We start from the raw sequence: 18,236 nt of genomic DNA, 5'->3' as shown, positions 1-18,236 counted from the left end.
GACATTCAGCCAATGGTGACCCATACTCGGAATTCGTGCTCTGCATTTAACCCATCCAACGTGCACACACACAGCAGTGAACACACACACACCGTGAACACACACCCGGAGCAGTGGGCAGCCATTTTATGCTGCGGCGCCCGGGGAGCAGTTTGGGGTTCGGTGCCTTGCTGGGTATTGAGGGTGGAGAGAGCGCTGGACATTCACTCCCCCCACCTACAATTCCTGCCGGCCGGGGACTCGAACCCGCAACCTTTGGATTACAAGTCCGACTCTCTAACCATTAGGCCACGACTTCCCCATGATATTACTGTGCTTGATTGATATGGAATCTATGGGATATTTTCAAGAGAAAGATGAGAAACAGTCAATCCAACAATCCAGACGAGCTGAAGGCTCAATAGTGCCTCAGCAGTGCCACAGGCTGATCGCTTCCATGCCACACCTCACTGATGCTGGAGTTTGTGCTAACGGAGCCCCGACCAAGTATTGAGTGCATAAATGAACATACTTTAAAGAACTTGAACTTTTCTGTTTTGCAAATCCTTTATTTGATTGATCTTAGGAAATATTCTAATATTTTGAGATACTGGATTTTTGACTTTCATGAGCTGTGAACTCTAATCATCAAAGTTAAAACAAAAAAACTTTTGAAATGTTTTACTTTACATGTAATGAATCTAAAATATTTAAAAGTTTCACTTTTTGAAATAACTTACAAGAAAAACTTTTTCACCATATTCTAATTTTTTGAGATGCACCTGTTTGTCTCACAAAGGGACTATAAATTGCCAATGTGACTTTGATTCTTGTATAGCCTATGTGAGACTTTATATCTCACAACTGCAACTATACAGTGGGGAAAAAATTATTTGATCCCCCTGCTGATTTTGTACGTTTGCCCACTAACAAAGAAATGGTCAGTCTATAATTTTAATGGTAGGTTTATTTGAACAGTGAGAGACAGAATAACAACAAAAAAAATCCAGAAAAATGCATTTCAAAAAAGTTATAAATTGATTTGCATTTTAATGAGTGAAATAAGTATTTGAGCCCCTATCAATCAGCAGGATTTCTGGGTCCGAAGGTGTCATTATACAGGTAAGGAGCTGAGATTAGGAGCACTCCCTTGAGTGCTCCTAATCTCAGCTCCTTACCTGTATAATGACACCTAATCTCAGTTTGTTACCTGTATAAAAGACACCTGTCCACAGAAGCAATCAATCAAACAGATTCCAAACTCTCCAATATGGCCAATACCAAAGAGCTGTCCAAGGATGTCAGGGACAAGATTGTAGACCTACACAAGGCTGGAATGGGCTACAACACCATCGCCAAGCAGCTTGGTGAGAAGGTGACAACAGTTGGTGCGATTATTCTCCTCTGTCTGGGGCTCCATGCAAGATCTCACCTCGTGGAGTTTCAATGATCATGAGAATAGTGAGGAATGCACAGTTGCAAATTGTTCTTGTAATTTAAACTACAGTGTCCCAAGTAACTTTATATTTAACAATTACGACTAAGTTTTTCATAATTGCAATTTGACAGTATCTCACAAAGTAACTTTACATCGCACGATTGACAATCTCACAAATATGCCTTTGTTTCTCATAACTGCAACTTTATATTTCACAAAATTATAACTCAGTTGTAACTTTTATGACTTTTGTCACTATTGATATCTTTACAGTACATTTTACAAGTGACTTTATATCTTGTACTTGAAACTGCAACTTTATGTCTCAAAAGTGTGACTTTTCACTTTTTACTGCATCTATATACTGTATTCAAACTTTATCTCACAATGTTTTATTACCCTTCTCTGTAGCTCAAACAATAGAACATGGCACTATAAAGCCAAGGTCATGAATTTGATTCCCAGGGAATGCAGAAACTGATAAACAGTCTACCCTGAATGCAGTGAAAGTTGCTTTGCATAAAATCGTCTGCCAAATGCATAAATGTTCTGTAAATACAGACAGCAATGGACTTCCTTAAAGCATATATATGACCTCAAGGCTAAATAACATGCACTACACCTTTTCACTCACTGCTGTTTTGAGGGATTTCACATTTTTTCTTTCATAAAGCTACTACCTTGATTACCACACACACACACACACATCTTGTTCCAGCAGGTAAAGAAAACACCAGGACCTGGTAGATAATTACAGCTAATTATCACTCATGTCACAAAATGAGTTAAACTGCTAACATTATTCAAATCAAACTGAATGCAGGATAAAGATAATTGCATTTTATGTCATAACTCAGCATCAGGAAAAAAACATCCCTGTCTTAGCCTTCCTATCCAGACATCCATTTGCAGAAACCAAAAGAGGAACAGATAAGCAGACCAACCTATCAAGAACCAACAGGGTATAGAATGCCACACCATCCAAAACCGGTTTCCACGGCAACCTGAGCCGAAAAGCCCGCCACAGCATTTACAGCAACCCTCAAGTATATATTTCCTCCAGAGTTCAGGGAAGGCGGGTGACCACTGCTATAATTCAATGCAGTAAGACATATCGCTCGCTGAAGAGCTGCTTTAACGCTTTGCCTTCGGCCACCTTTAAATCTAGAACAAACACACTGTAAGCCCATGGAGACTATCTTTTATCTGCAGAGGAGATGCTTTTACAGGCACTGGTGCGTTTCTTGCCACCACACGTGAATTTTCTGAACCACTGAACCGCACACACATCACTTTATATGATTTCAACCGTCCCAACTGAAGGCTGTGATTACAATACCCTGCACATTTCTGAGAATCACCGGAACAAAAACGTACGCTAAGCTGAATTTCAAACGCTTCCCTGGAATTAGGGAACTGAGAGGACAGAGGGCCTGTGTCAGACAGCTCTGTGTTTGTGCACATTTAGCGAGACAATAGTCAGTTATTCAGAAAAGAAAAATGCCACAGGGGACGTATGTAGATTACTTTATCAATGTTTCTCATCAGAAGATGAACATTCATCACAAACCATCAGTTTAATACCACAAAAATCGTCTGTAATTTCTTAGACATGACATTATTAGATCACCTCAGGGACAATGGGGCTGTTGATGGCCATTTATATTTAACTTGGTAAGTCAATTATACATCAATGTAAACTCTTTCACGCTCAGATTCTAGAAAAGCATTCAAAGTCTCATAACGTGGCATCTGGGAGACAAAGCTGAAAACAAAAACGTGACAATAACAAACGCAGAGGGAGTGGGTACTCACAGGAGAAACTGACTGGTACAAATGTTTACAAATGATGGCATGCATTACACACACACACACACACACACACAAATGCTCTCTGATTAATAAGTGAGAGATTAGGAAATGACCTGTGTCATATTACAAACACCTGATCTGTAAATATTGATTACGCTTTGAGTAAACAGCACTGAATAAAAACAGCAAGTGACAGATGGAGAGAGAAAAAAATAATAGAGAGCAGACCAGATGTAGTAACCTGAGATTATACTGAAAACAGTATCTCAACAAACATGTGTCATACAAAATGTCATTTTTTTTTTTCTTCAAATGTTTCAATTCTTGTATATAATTATTATACATGCAGTTGAGCTAGTAATAACTTTTACTTAAATATAAGTGAACTGGGTCACACTTTATTTTAACAAACCATTAACTCCCACTTTTGCCCTCATAAACTCCTAATTTGCTGCTTATTAATAGGTAGTTATTAAATTTAGGTATTGGGTAGGAGGACTAGGGATGCAGAATATGGTCATGCAGAATATGTGCTTTCTAAGTACTAATAAACAGACAATATGCATGCAAAAATAGTGAGAATTGGTCCCTATACTAAAGTGTTACCGTGAATAGCATAGAAGTAGTGTTTTAAAAGTATGAAAAAAGAATCGGTAACCAGTCCGAGAACATAAATCCCATGTGGGCGTATCAGAGTGTTATTACTGGGTGGAATCAGTGGGCAGAACAGCTTGTTTATGAATGAGAAATGAAACGCATGACCCCACTAAGAACGTCACATTATCAGCAAGCAGCTGGTAAATAGTTTCAAATAAAGATTGCAGAAAGTGTCTTAACTCATCTCACCTCATCAAGGACACACATTATCTGGGACAGGAAACAGTGTTTACCAAAACATTATAAAACAGTGTTTTTCTCATAAATAAACATAAAATTATTGTACAACTGCATAAAATGTTTTTCTTAATTCACCATTGGTGGTAGCAAGGCAATATCTGCATTACAAAAATAGGTATAAACTGTATTTAAGGGTAATTTCTGTGCCAAATCAAACAAAAAAGGACAAATTAAAGGGCAATACAAAAGATATTTCGGAAACATAATTAAGAAAAATTATTTTAATATTAAAAGGCATATATATAAATGACATGATCATGTTTCATATTTTTTCTAGCCATATTAGAAGCATGATGGAGTTTCAGTACAGTCCTGCAACAAAATACAAAAAGTCACGCAAGGACACTGTCTGTTTCTCTTCCTCCGGTGTCTGTCATGTGTTTTCCACAGCTCAAGAGCAGTATGAAGTCCAGAAAAACACGACTTGTTATGTCACACAAACACCTGTTGGAGGACAGATGGCGGGATGTCTGCGGCCTGCAGGCTCTGGAGCAGTCGCCGCACTGTGGCTTCTCTTCCATTCCTCTGCATCCACATCACCAGCCCAGCGAGCACCTGACTCTGAACCGCAAGGGGGTGGTCGGCGCAGCAACGGTACAGATCCGCAGAGGACAGGCCCAGGTCCAGCAGTACAGACTTCCACTCTGAACTGAGATGAGCGGCCAAGCGGTTCAGATGCTGCGTGGTTGGAACAGTCGGAAGGATGTGGTCAGGAACACCACACTGATCTGAAAACAAAGAAACAACGTATGATTTTAGAAGTACTGTAAGTCGTTACACAAGCACAACTCATTGAAATAATTACAGGACAAAACCAAACAACAAATACTGTAAGGAAATTGACCCTTCGCAGGGAGTTTGATTGACAGGCGATCTGACCAATCATAATGCCGAATCTGCCATTTTTGTCCAACAAACAAACCAGACAGGAGAGTAGATTAACATCAGTGGACTTGAACTTGAAAAATAGCGTGTATTGACATCTTTCCGTAGTTGAAACAAAACACCTTCTGATGTTCATTCATGTTTATTTTGTGCTATAACTGTAACAAGTGGCACGTGAACTGAGCCGCTACAGCGATCTGTCACGACACATTAAAGAGCCACAAAACAGCATTTATTGTTTTCTCTTTGCTCCACGCTGTATTTTTCACTGCGTGAGAACATGATGTGTGGCGTGAGAGCGGTATGGCTTGTCAGACATAGCAACAGTAATGAAGAGGGGCAGGTCTTTGCGAAGGTTCATTTGGGATTATTTGCATTCAGAACTGGTTCAATTGTTCGTAACCGGATGATTTCTGTGATGTTCAGTTCTGTTAAGGGTTCTTTAACATTTCCTTGTGTGTTGTCCTTTTTGTTTGCATGCAACAACTAACATGTCCAATTCTGAAACAAATGGTTCTTTTTAACTACAAGACAAGGATTGCATTTATTTAGATGCAGAATGTCTTTAGGACCACATGAAACAAGAGGTTTTCAGATGTGCATTCCAACTTCACCTCAGCGCCAGGCACTAGTCAAACGAGCGTGGAAACAGTACAGGTGATGAATCAGCTTCAGTAGAACATCAATGAACTGCGTTCAATTGTAATCAGTGAACAACAGTAATGTATCAGTGATACTCGCCTTCAGTCATAAAAATGGCATTAAACAAATATTAAAAATATACTGTCTTTATGTTGTTTCTATATTAATTTGAAGATTGCATGTGAAATTATTGCAATATAAAAACATACTTAAAAACTTTGATGTTAGATGGGATTAATTGTGATTTTATACAGTACACAGTATATATATAGAGCCACATATATATATATATATATATATATATATATATATATATATATATATATATATATATATATATATATATGCTGTTTTTGCTATTATATTTCAAATTGTTTTGGCTGAATCAGAACTATCAAATTTACACTGAATAAAATAAATGAAATAAACACTGAAAACAAAAGAATGCAAGTACAGCATGTTTTATTCATATATGCTTTGCTGTTATAATGCACTAAACAGCTTGAGATGACAAGCCATGCATGTGTAATTCTGACCTCAATAACAGAAGTTTGAGGGGGTCAGGGGATAAAAAAAGTAACATCTCTAATATGATGTAAGCATATTTATTTGAATAAAACATGCTCCATGCACTTGAGTGGAGCAGATAAAACTGATGAATAAAATGTAACATCAAATGTGACATCAACATCCAATCTTTCTGTCCCTGTGCAATAAAGATACGTCATTGTTTTCGTCCCAAGAGAATAGAGATGTTTTATTTGAGCAGTGGGGATGAATGGAGCAAAGGTCGGTTTGAGAGTTTGTTTTAGTGTTCCCAAATTCTTCACAAAATCAAGGACATCCATTGATTTCTGTCATCAAGAGACAGGAGTGGCCACACCAGGCCATGAGAATAACAACTCTCTATCCCTACGGCAGGACATTTTAATAACTTGTGAGCAGAATCTAACACTTTTGCCATGAACATTTCATTTCATTTCCTATAATCTTCTATAAAGGATTCAGATTGTTCAGAAACACATTTAAAAACAGTCATTATTTTTGCAATTACACTTGGTGACACTAAAAGGTGCAGAAATTGCCCACTTCAGCTTTAAGGGAGCAGAAAAGATTCAATTCAGTTCCTTTTCACTGTTACAAGAGCTCAAAACACCAAATGCAGTAATTCTCCACCATGGATTTGGACACTTAGCGGTAGTTCTTCACAGCTTTAAAGCTTCTAGATCCCTGAGACAAAGATTAATGTGTTGAGGTTGCCCAACCACCAGCAATAAACACCACAAAGAGGATTTCACACAGCAAGTGCTGGTTTAGTAAACAGGGGAGAGCTGGTAAAGATCCAACAGAGCCATAATATGTCTGTGGCAATACTTTATCTGATTAATGCAACACGGTGGTGGAGGTACACAAAGGAAAAGCGGAAAAAAGACAGTCAGAGACAAAGAGAATAAAGATAAAGTGCAGAAAAAACATTGGGAGTGAGCACAGAAAAATGGTAAAAATCAATCCATAATAGTGGTCAAAAAAAGGCCAGTGATTGTTTTAATGTTTTGTATTAAAATAAATGTTTTTAAATATTAATATTGTAATAATATTATTACATTCATGTTATTATTACATAAAAATATAAAATATGAATACTATTTTTGATATTAGCATAAATTCATTTAAATATATTCTTAAATATAAAAATAAAATAAACAATAAAAAAATCTTACAAATATTTAAGTACACATTGTCATATGAACAGTTAGTAGTAATGATAGTGAATCAACAGAAATTTAAAAAATGCTTAATTCTGACAAGGAAATGACAAATTTCACAGATTTCATCTTGCTGTTCAATAAGTTTATTAACCACTCTGATGGATTCATTTAGTTAATTCAGTAAAGGGATACTTTAGATGGATAGTTTCTGACTCATAAAACTTCCGTGGTCACATTCTGTGTTTGTTTTTGTGTACAGTTGTGCCTTTGTACTCAATATATTCGCAGGCATATTTATGACCCGTTTAATTTATTTTGCTGACAAAAATGTCTGATACTATACGGGTATTTCAGTGACATTTTGAGAATCAACCTGATGATTAAAATGGTTAAAAAAAAATGCAAAACACAAGTCAGTTATGTTACGACAAACTAATGTAAAATGTGTATAGCAATCACGATTAAAGTTGATGAAAACAAGGAAGAAAAAATTTGGTAAAGTAAAGGTGTTTTACTTGAATTTTTAATAAATCAAAATGAATCTTAAATGGATAAAAAAATATAGTATAGGAAGAAAGAACAAAAACAGAGAAAGAGGGGGTGCTCTGCAAAGAACATTGCCTGGGTTTCGGCGAAATGCTTAACTTTTCTCAGAATTGTTTCTTTTTTATAGGATGGAGCATTCCAGCTTCAATTTCCATGCGTACATGTGGACACTTAACTCCAGATTGCTGGAGGGAACAGATTGTGCACTTTAAGAACGTAAAGTATGCAGAAGCCTTGATCTGAGGGGACAGCTACAGTACCTTAGTCTTAAGAGGCCGTAAGGAGACACGTGTAGCTCTGATGTACAATATATAGCCTATCCATCACGCTTTTGTTATAAGAAGTGTCCGTGAGTTCATTCATAACAGCAGAAAGTGTTTACATAATTAATTAAACATCCCTGTGAGAGGATCCAGTAAATTTGAAGGACTAGGAATATGTTTTTTTTTAAAAGGCAATAAAAATACCGACGTAAGCCAGCATGCATGTGTGTGTGAGTTTGAATTTGCTAAAACAGGTCACTCTGTCTCTCTAGGGAAAGTAAATTCGTTAATTTTGGGCAGGGTGATAGTGAACCGCTCACACACAGGCTCTAGGGAACAGCAAGCTGTGTCGTATCTCTGGAAAATTCCAGGAAATCTCACAATAAACCCTGCTTTTCAACAAGCGTGACGTCGCAGGACCGGGCTTGTTTATGTGAAGTTAAAAAGAGGGAAAGTCACAGGCGTATATAAATATACACCATAATATACAATATAAACCAGAGAATTTCACATCTAACCTCACATAAACCTGCAGGATACCATCACAATGTGACATTAATGTTCCTGTTTCCTCTTGAAGAGAGATGGAGACCGTTAAGGAGGGTTCACTGAGGACATTTAGGCTCAATACAGGTGCTTGTGAAGATTGATCATGATGACACAGAACAAACATGATCAAGCTAACAAGCCACAAATGACTTCAAATTAGCCTCAAATTAAATATAAGCACAATTTCTGATCCTTAAAATTGATTTTTTTAAATTAAAACGGCCTGACTTTGGTGGTTTGATGTGATTGACTTCCTCTGACATTGTACATTTCATACATTCAAATGTACATCTACAGAAAAAAAGAATGGAATGAATAAGTTTACGCATGAAAATACATCCTTTGTGGAAATACACACTGGCACAAGGACTATCAGACCAGAGCTATTAATGTGAATTAAAAACATGATAAACTTGTTATTTTTTTAAATAATTGTAATTAAAACAATTAATACTAAAAATAAAAAACATATCAATGTACATAATATATTATATAAAATATAATTGTGTGTGTGTGTGTGTGTGTGTGTATATACATACATGTAAACACACACACACACACATACATATAAATTCTATTTTATATATATTTTATTTATACAGAATGTATTAAATTTTATATCATTATTATTATTTTATATATTAAAAATATTACAATACTTTACAAAAGTAATAATTGATTATGTTTTTGGTCGGCTCTGGCCTGACAACTTTGTTGTCAGTAATCAGGGCTGTGTTTCCCAAAAGCATCGTAAGCCTAAATTGATCGTAGATCCATTGTATTTAGGATTACGATGCTTAAATTGGGAAATACAGCCCAGTATCCCTTCCACAAAGAATAGATTATCTTGGGTAAAATTACATGTTTGCCATTTATAACTTAGGTTATTATTTACCTTTTTTAAGCAAGTAAAAAAATAATAATTAAAAACTAAAAAACTAAATTGTATTGTGTTTTGTATCGTATTTCTCAGTAAAAATATAAGCAGGGAAAGTACAAATCTGAACTGACTGGGCCAGCATAAAAGCACTTACTGTGGTTTGTTAATTTTCAGATGACTGACACAATCAGTCGACGTCATTAATCCAACTCCATATAAATCAGAATGGCAGCAATGCATGCAGACACAAAATCTCTCTGTTGTTGAGCTATAAAGATTTGTCTAGAAAAGCAACTTGAGACGGTTGGTTTGTGTTATGAAGTGGCTCAAAATGTTCTATGGAGCATAAATCTAAGACCTATTAATTGTCCTTAATAGACCCCATGTGTAAACCTTGGCTTTGGGCACATGAACAAAAAACAATCTTGTGTGGCTAAATTGGCTCTGGACGCTCAACATCTGATCTCGATAAACCTCCCAATCATCTCCAAACTGCACCAATATGAGCGTGTCATCTCTGTTCGTCAATACAAAACATTCCTAACAGACGCAGCACATCAAGGAGTCAGTCCGAGTGTAGAGTCCATCTGGAACAGCCGAGCGCTGCAGCCCGCTTCCACATTCTGACAGGAAGACTCTCCTCAAGCCAACGTTCCTGGAAATCAGACTGTACTAGAGATGGGTGGAGGGAACGGAGGAGGAGAGTCAATGTGATGTTCCAACAAAAACAAGTGAACAGCACTGTGCTGGCTTGTTTCAAAAGCAAATTATTAAAAGTGCCTTCCTGCGTTCGTCTGTGGGTAGAGGCAGAGAGGTGACAAGTCGGACGAGGAAAAGAGTCCGGCTTAGCCGACACTAATGTGATTGTTACTAGGAACAATCTTGCTTGCTATTATAAATTACCTTGCTTATACGTTTTATATGCGTCAAGCGTTCGGTTAAGCATGTTTTCCTACAATAAAATGACCCACTCGTTGAATCTCTTTTTTTGCTATGTAGCTGACCTGATCCGTTCAGTTAGCTCACTGTAATTATATCAAAAATGGCTTTGAAAAACCAAGATCTTAGAGATCGATCCCGCATGTTACGATGGCTTTACTGTTACCACATCCTAGAATGATGCTGATGAAAATGGTGTAGCTTTATATACATAAGAAATTAGAAATTAATACTTTTATCACAAATTATATTGCCATCACAAGAATGAATTAAATCTTAAATTCATTCAAAGAGAAAACTTTATTTTACACTGTTATCATTTTCACAATATTATTGTTTTTACTGTATTTGTAATCAAATAAATGTAGCCTTGGTGAGCATAAGAGACTTCTATCAAAAACATAAAAATACTTAAAGACCTTAAAGTTTAGAATGTTGTTAGTGTATATTAAGAGTTGGAACCATTCAGGGGTTCTAAAAATATATATAGTACATCATGTACAACTTTTTTTTGTACTTTTTGGAGCTTGACATTGCCTACTCACTATGAACTCAGGATCTCTTAAAGGGATATTCCACCCAAAAATGAAAATTCTGTCATTAATTAACCCATTTTGTTCCAAACCCGTAAGACCTTTGTACATCTTCAAAAGCAATTTAAGAGCTTTCTGACCTCGCAGCTACGCAACTAACACTTTCAAGGCCCATAAAGATAGTCTGACGTAGAAGAGAAGAGATTGTTTTTGTTTTCTTTGCTAACAAAATTATTCTCGTAGCTGCATAAAATTATGGCTGAACCACTGAAGTCACATGAGCTATTTTATCGATATCCTTACTACTGGGCCTTGAATGTGTTGCGTTGCTGTCTGTGCAGGGTCAGAAAGCTCTTGGATTTCATCAAAATAAGATGACTGATTTGTTTTTGTTTTTTTTGGGGGGGGGGGGGGGGGGCTGAACCTTTAATTCTTAAAAATAAAAAAAATTGTGTCCACTTAAGAATAAAAAAGGTTTGAAACGACAGATTTTTCATTTTGGTTGTACTCTATATGTCCGTCCAGCAGCCATATTGTAAAAAAACAAAATTCTGTGCTTCTGTTATACAGAAACAGGACTGTATGTGAATGTTTTACCATATGTATGCCATATGCCGTCTGGATATCTACTTTAGCTCTCAAACTTTTTTATAGTCTTTGTGGGCGACACTGGCATACACTGTAAAAGTAAACACATACAGAACGGTGGAAAAGCTCTTGATATGAATCGGCAGCTGCTGGGTATTACAGAGGGTGAATAACAACGTATAAGGAATTGACCTGAAGATATAAAACACACGCAAATGCAGCTGTGCAAAAAACAGATACTACAGTCATCATAGTCTGATGACTGGTAGCACCAGTCTGTTGGACACATGTTACTGATCATGTAGAGCAGTGTTTGTCATCTTCCTAGACATTCTGTTCTTATTGGAATGCAAAAACAATGCTAAATGAAAACAATGAAAAAGTAACTAAGTTTGAAAAACTAGTGTAGCATATGGTCTTGCAGAATGTGCTTTATAAGTAATAATAAACAGCCAATATATTAATAGGCCTGCTAATAAGCAACTAGTTAACAGTGAGAATTAGTCCCCATACTAAAGAGTTACCATTAGTTAATTAATACATTTCCATTTTTGAAAGTAAAAAAACAAAACAACTACAAAAATATGGCCTTTTGTCTGATCAAGGTCTCATACAAGCCAATTTGGAAAAGAAAGCTCCCAGAATGACACACAACTGCACTAACACGCAGTCACCAAGGGTTCTGAGCATGCTAACTTCTGCTATAATGGAAGCTAGTTGTGATAAATTTGTCTGGAGGCCTGCCACAGAACATTTAGCCTTGTAAACAACTTAAAATTCAAAACCTTACAGCATCAGGTACGATAATTCCCAGAACCTGTAAGTGAAGGCTTAAGGAACCATTTGCATAATGTTCCTTAAAGCGAGCATCTCATAAAAACATGCAAATACACATGACTCGCAGGTGTGCAAATGTACTTTAAAACGAGAATATTGTGTCCCCACCTGACTGATCTCGGTTTAAAAGTAGGCAATAAGATCATAAGGATGGTGCTTTGTTAAATTCAACCAGAACATGCATCTCATTTATTAATGTGTCCGTGACACTGCAGATTCAGAGCCTGTCACAACGAAAGCGAGTTGAAGGAAAAACACGTTCCCATGCCAACAGAATGACATCATTGGTGTGAAGATCCAAATTCATAGTGACATGAATATTAATAATATGAGCAGTGGATGACAATAAAAGCAGGAAAGGAAGAACAAAGCACCACAACCCTTTGTGTCCCTGAACAACCCCTGACGACTCAAACCTATTAAGCTAAGAAGAGCTTAAAACTAAAGCGAGTACTTAAGTGTGAAGAATGCTTGCTCAGAGTAGCGCTCGTCCTCGACTTCCAAGAAATCTGCAAGCACACTTCTTTTTTTTCCTCCGTTTCTTTTATGCTTTCTTTCTAACCCCACCCCATCCCCCAATTTATTACCAACTGAACCACAGTAAGTCAATAAAATCTTCAGCTCAGTAACTGGAGACAGGAGGGAGAGGGAGAGCAGCCAACAAACGGCTTTGATTATATTTTTCCTAGAAAGGAGGATGCTCAGCGAGAGTGCTGGGCCGCAGCGCTAGTGCCAGGAATTAATGCAGCTTTCATGGAAAACCAGGGCAGCGCACCAAGCCGACCTGGCCTTGAGAGACTCAAAACACAACTTCAGCTCTTGTTTTTTTTCTTTTTATACCTCGCTCTCCTTCTGTTTTTCTTTTTATGTCTTGTTTTTCTAGGAGGGAAGGGGTTGGGTTTTTTCAAAGGTGTTCTGGGGTTCGGTTAACTGACTAAAAAGGGGGATGCGGAGTGGATGTTAGCACGGGAAATCAACAGAAAGCAGATAATAAGCCGTCTTTTAGCAAAACGGCAGCTGAAATATACGTGGTGCATGCAGAGAATTTCTTTGTTTTTAAAAACGTCTGAAACCAGACTGGTGTGGATGTAAATAAGGCATTTCACAGACTGTAAATTGGCAAAAACATTAGTTTTCAAATCATATCAATTTGCTATGCTTTAAATGAATTTGCTGTAGGTTCTCTGCTAGAATTAGTAACAGAGGGTTTAGTGTTAGGGATTAGAGCAAGGGCAATTAAAGCACTTGTTATTTAACACTCCGGTCAGAAACGGGAGACGTAATTGCTTGACCTCTAGCTTTCATAACCTCATCTCAATTAAAAAATGAATAGTCTCATTATGAGACAGAGAGTGAAATCAGGTGAAACTGGGAGGGAATACGAGGGAACAGAAAGACATCTAACAACAAAATGCTTTTTTAGCGCAACTGGTGCCTTGAAATGGCTTAGAATAATGTTGTTTATTTTTCATATTTTATTCGTATATTATTATTTATATATAGTATTTTTATTAAAAGCTATACAATACAACTATAACAATATTAATATCTATTCTATTTTATTCAAATAAAATTTTATTTTTATATTATATATATTTATTTTCTTCACACATGTGAGACATGCCTGCCTCAGTGTCTGGAGACATTTGTCCAAACAAAATATTTTTGTCCAAATTTTTGTTGTGTAGGTTTACGTAGCAACCTTACAGTCATGGCCAGAAATATCGGCACCCTTGGTAAATATGATCAAAGAAGGCTGTGAATATTAATCTGCATTGTTATATATATTTTTTTTAAATCTGAAAAACCTAACCTTTCATTGGATAATAAGAATTTAAAATGGGGGGAAATATAAATAAATGTTTTTCTCAAAAACATGTTGGACACACAATTATTGGCACCCCTAGAAATTCTTATGAGTAAACATCTCTGAAGTATATTCCAATTCATATTCAACATTTAGAGGACTCCAGGGTGATTATGAACATGAAATTATCCACCCATGGCTTCCTGTTTCACAGAAATATAAATAGGAGGGAAAACAAAGCCCAAATTCCCTTAATCATCCATCACAATGAGAAAAACCAAAGAATATATTTCTGATGTGCAGCAAAAGATAACTGAGCTTCGCAAATTAGTGGTTTTAAGAAAAGAGCTAGAGCAGGGAAAATTCCCATTTCCACTATCAGGGCAATAATTAAGAACTTCCAATCAACATAAAATGTTATGAAACTGCCTGGAAGAGGACGTGTGTCTATATCGTCCTAATGCACGGCGAGGAGAAGAGTTTGAGTGGCTAAAGACTCTCCTCGCTCATCCAAAAACAAACTCCAGCATATTCAGATATCAGACACGACTGGAACTTCAAATGGGACTGGCTTCTATGGTCAGATGAAACTAAAAAATTAGTTTTTTAGCACTCAAGATGGGTTTGGTGAACACAAGGATAAAAAGCACCCCATGTGTACAATGAAATATACTGCTGTATTTTTGATGTTGTGGGCCTATATTTCTGCTGGAGGTCCTGGACATCTTGTTTAGACATATGGCATCATGGATTCTATCAAATACCAACAGATAAAAAATCAATAAGTGACTGACTCTGTTAGAAATCTTATAATGGGCCATGTTTGGATCTTCCAACCGGACAATAATCCAAACACAAAAATTGGTCACTGAGCACAAAACCAAACTTCTGCTATAGCCTTTCTAGTCCTCTGACCTGAACCCTGTAGAAAATGAGTGAGGTGAACTAATGTAAGCTATTTTCTGTGAATATGTGAGACTTCATTAAGAGCTAAAGTGTAGATAAATAACTAGAAGATGCAGTGCAGTAGACTATATGGTAAAACAATATGCACTACAAATTCATGTTTTTATGATTACGACAATAAAATAATGTGATAACAAATAATAGTTTGCAATAGCAAGAAAAAAAACAAGACACTGGAAGCCTTGCACATTTACAGTAAGTTACAAATGGCCACACACACTCTTATGTAAACAATAAGGTTCACACATGTTTGTGTGTGTGTGTGCACCTGGTATTTTCTATGTCATGTCCCCTCAAGTATAGTAAAACCAGTCAAATTTAAAACAAGCTTATAAATTAGACAGAATAGGCTATTCTTTTCTGAAAATCTACCAATGCAGAAAGTTTTGTGTGAGGGAAAATTAAGTTTGCACAAAATATAAAAACAAGTATGCCTATGGTATGCAGCTCTCAAACTATAGCCAGGTAACTTACACCCACGCAGGACTCACCTGTGAAGGACGGAGGAGGAGGAGACTCGTTGTCTTCAGCATACAGTCGCAGTAATTTGTCTTTAATCCAGGGGAAATCTTTCTCTAAAGACTGAATAAAGTGATGGAAGGCGTGCGAACCCCGAGTGGGCAGAATATCCAGCAGCTTTAGCGTTTTTTTCCTATTAGACGACTCAGACTGAATCTCCTCTAAATGACTCTCCGTTAAGATCTCCTCCTGAAATAAATACTGTATGATCATGTCGTCCACTAAAAGCTCCTCGGCCAGAAAAAGCCGCTGCGATCGGAGCAGTTTTTTGTGTTTTGGGTCCATATTTGAACCCGATGACCCAGTAAAAAGCAGTCTATGACTGAACTCTGAACTACTACAGTAGCCGGGAAAATGTCGGCGAATTCTTCCTTAACCTAACAATAATTGTTAGTAAATGCACATAAAGGGGTGTTTGTGAATATATCACATGAATATCATAAGTTTGCGCTGTTGTGTGTAATACATTGTGAGTTACACATGACTTTTCCGCGTAATGTCGCATTTATTTCTACCGGCTGGAAACGAGGAGCAGGAGGAACTAATATTTGGCATCATTGTTCCCGCATTTGTTTAATGTATGTAAGTAAATTGGGTAATTTAGGCTAATCATTATACAGAAATAATGATCCCAAATAAAATTACCCTGAGAAATTGTATTATAACCTTACCTAACATAACATAACACAGCTGTTTTTATCCCTTTTATTCAGGCACAGAGACACCCATCCAGAATATAAAGCTGGATTTTCTAGGTAGGCATTCAAATATTAACAAGCGTTCTGTATTATTAATGCAACACTTATAAATCTTTAGAATGTGTTATGTCTTTACTTTCAAATACATATATAGTTTATTGTGGTGCCAAAAAACTCTGAGCAACTCTGATATTTTAGTTTAAACTGTAGTTACCACAACAACGTTTGTGAAGGATTACAATTACAATCCTTTTTTTCTGTCTCTCTTTCTCTCTCTTCTGATCACATGATGTAGAGCGAGAGATATTATTGAGTGATGCTCTTGTTTTTCCAGTTTGTCCTGTGATGACTCTTACAAAAACATTGTATATAAAGCTGCCTATTGCTGACATTGTCCCCTGATTAGGAAAGTTCTGTATATATTTTCTTGTCCTCATGACGTTCGGTTAAACCACTTGTTTGAAACGCTAAGCTTTCTTTTGCCCTTAAAGTGGCTTTAGTGTTTCAAACACTGGTTATGATTTTGTAGAGCAACAGTTGTTCCAGGAAGAGCGGATTATTTAAATATCATGACATTTATGAGCTGCAAGAAGTTGGATGTATCTATGTAAATCCCCCTTGGTATTATATGTATAATCCTGAGGGTCTATACCAGCGCTGCACCCCGTGTCCTCACACAAATAATGCCCTGTGTGTTCAATTCATTACATTTATATCTTTTTACAACCATACATAAGGCCTGCTTTATCAACAAGCATGCTTTACACTAAGCCTTTTAAAATCTGTTAGAAGGGATTTTCCCTTCAGAGAATACATTATTTTTGAGGCTTAAGGACTTAAATAAGAAGCATCTACCGGGCCGAATAAGGACATGGATATTTGTGTAAAACTGTACTGTACAGTCACTACATGTTTCAAACATTTTCAATTTTAAGTTATTAATCTTATCCATTTAATCTAACGTTTTATCTTTCTGATGTTAATAATCTATTTCATATTATCATCTATAGCTCTGAAAGCTCCATATGTTGTTTCTGAACATGGCACTGCACCTGCTTCAAATTTGAATGAACAGTTTGTTATTATCATCATCTGGTCTAGATAATGGCATAATGAAACAAAAGGTGTCACATGCACTTTAGCGAAGCGTGCTTTGCATTGCAAATTTGAGCTGAAGTAGTCCTTTGAATTGTTTTGTGCATGTGATATGAGGTGAGATTTCATTAGCCCTCGCCCATGAACTGACCTTTTAAATCCTGTTTACTTGACCGCATGAGCTGTTAAGACGTTCACCAAACCAGTGTCAGATATTATGGATATTAAAACACATTAATAAAATATAAATGATAAATTATGCTAACTGTAATGTGTCATTGGCCCTATATGATCACAGACCAAAATAACTAATACTGCTTCCCTTAAAAACTATATTATATTCCATATTGCTTGGAAGCTTTCTTGTGAAACTGCATCCAACTTTAATTTCATGTGGTGTCTTCAGAAGTAATATATTAAAAACATAATAATAAAATATAAATATGAAAATACATTAACTGTATCATCATCATTGGTCTTATTAATTATCACAAACATAAAAATTATATTGCAATTTATGAAACTTGCCATGGTAACAATAAGGTTAAAATATCAGATAAATTTTGTCAAAAGATGTCAAAATATCATAGATAAAATTACTTTCTTATGTATTATGTATTCTAGGTTACACATTATAGTATATAAATTATACTA

At 36.4% G+C, this 18,236-nt stretch overlaps 1 protein-coding gene across 1 annotated transcript; it reads right to left on the bottom strand.

The window, feature by feature from the left end:
* Positions 1–2,928: 2,928 nt before the first annotated feature.
* cradd (CARD and death domain containing adaptor protein) lies at positions 2,929–16,302 on the bottom strand. Its single transcript, XM_079399365.1, has 2 exons — positions 15,762–16,302; positions 2,929–4,854 (listed from the first exon to the last, which is right to left on the bottom strand). The coding sequence occupies exons 1-2, from the start codon at positions 16,072–16,074 to the stop codon at positions 4,559–4,561; spliced, it is 609 nt and encodes a 202-aa protein (XP_079255491.1). The 5' UTR covers positions 16,075–16,302; the 3' UTR covers positions 2,929–4,558.
* Positions 16,303–18,236: the final 1,934 nt, after the last annotated feature.

This window comes from Barbus barbus (assembly GCF_936440315.1).
Source record: "Barbus barbus genome assembly, chromosome: 39".
In the NCBI taxonomy this organism is placed as follows: Eukaryota; Metazoa; Chordata; class Actinopteri; order Cypriniformes; family Cyprinidae; genus Barbus; species Barbus barbus.
The sequence above is the reverse complement of the archived record's forward strand: the minus strand, read 5'-3'. Positions and strand labels throughout refer to the sequence as shown.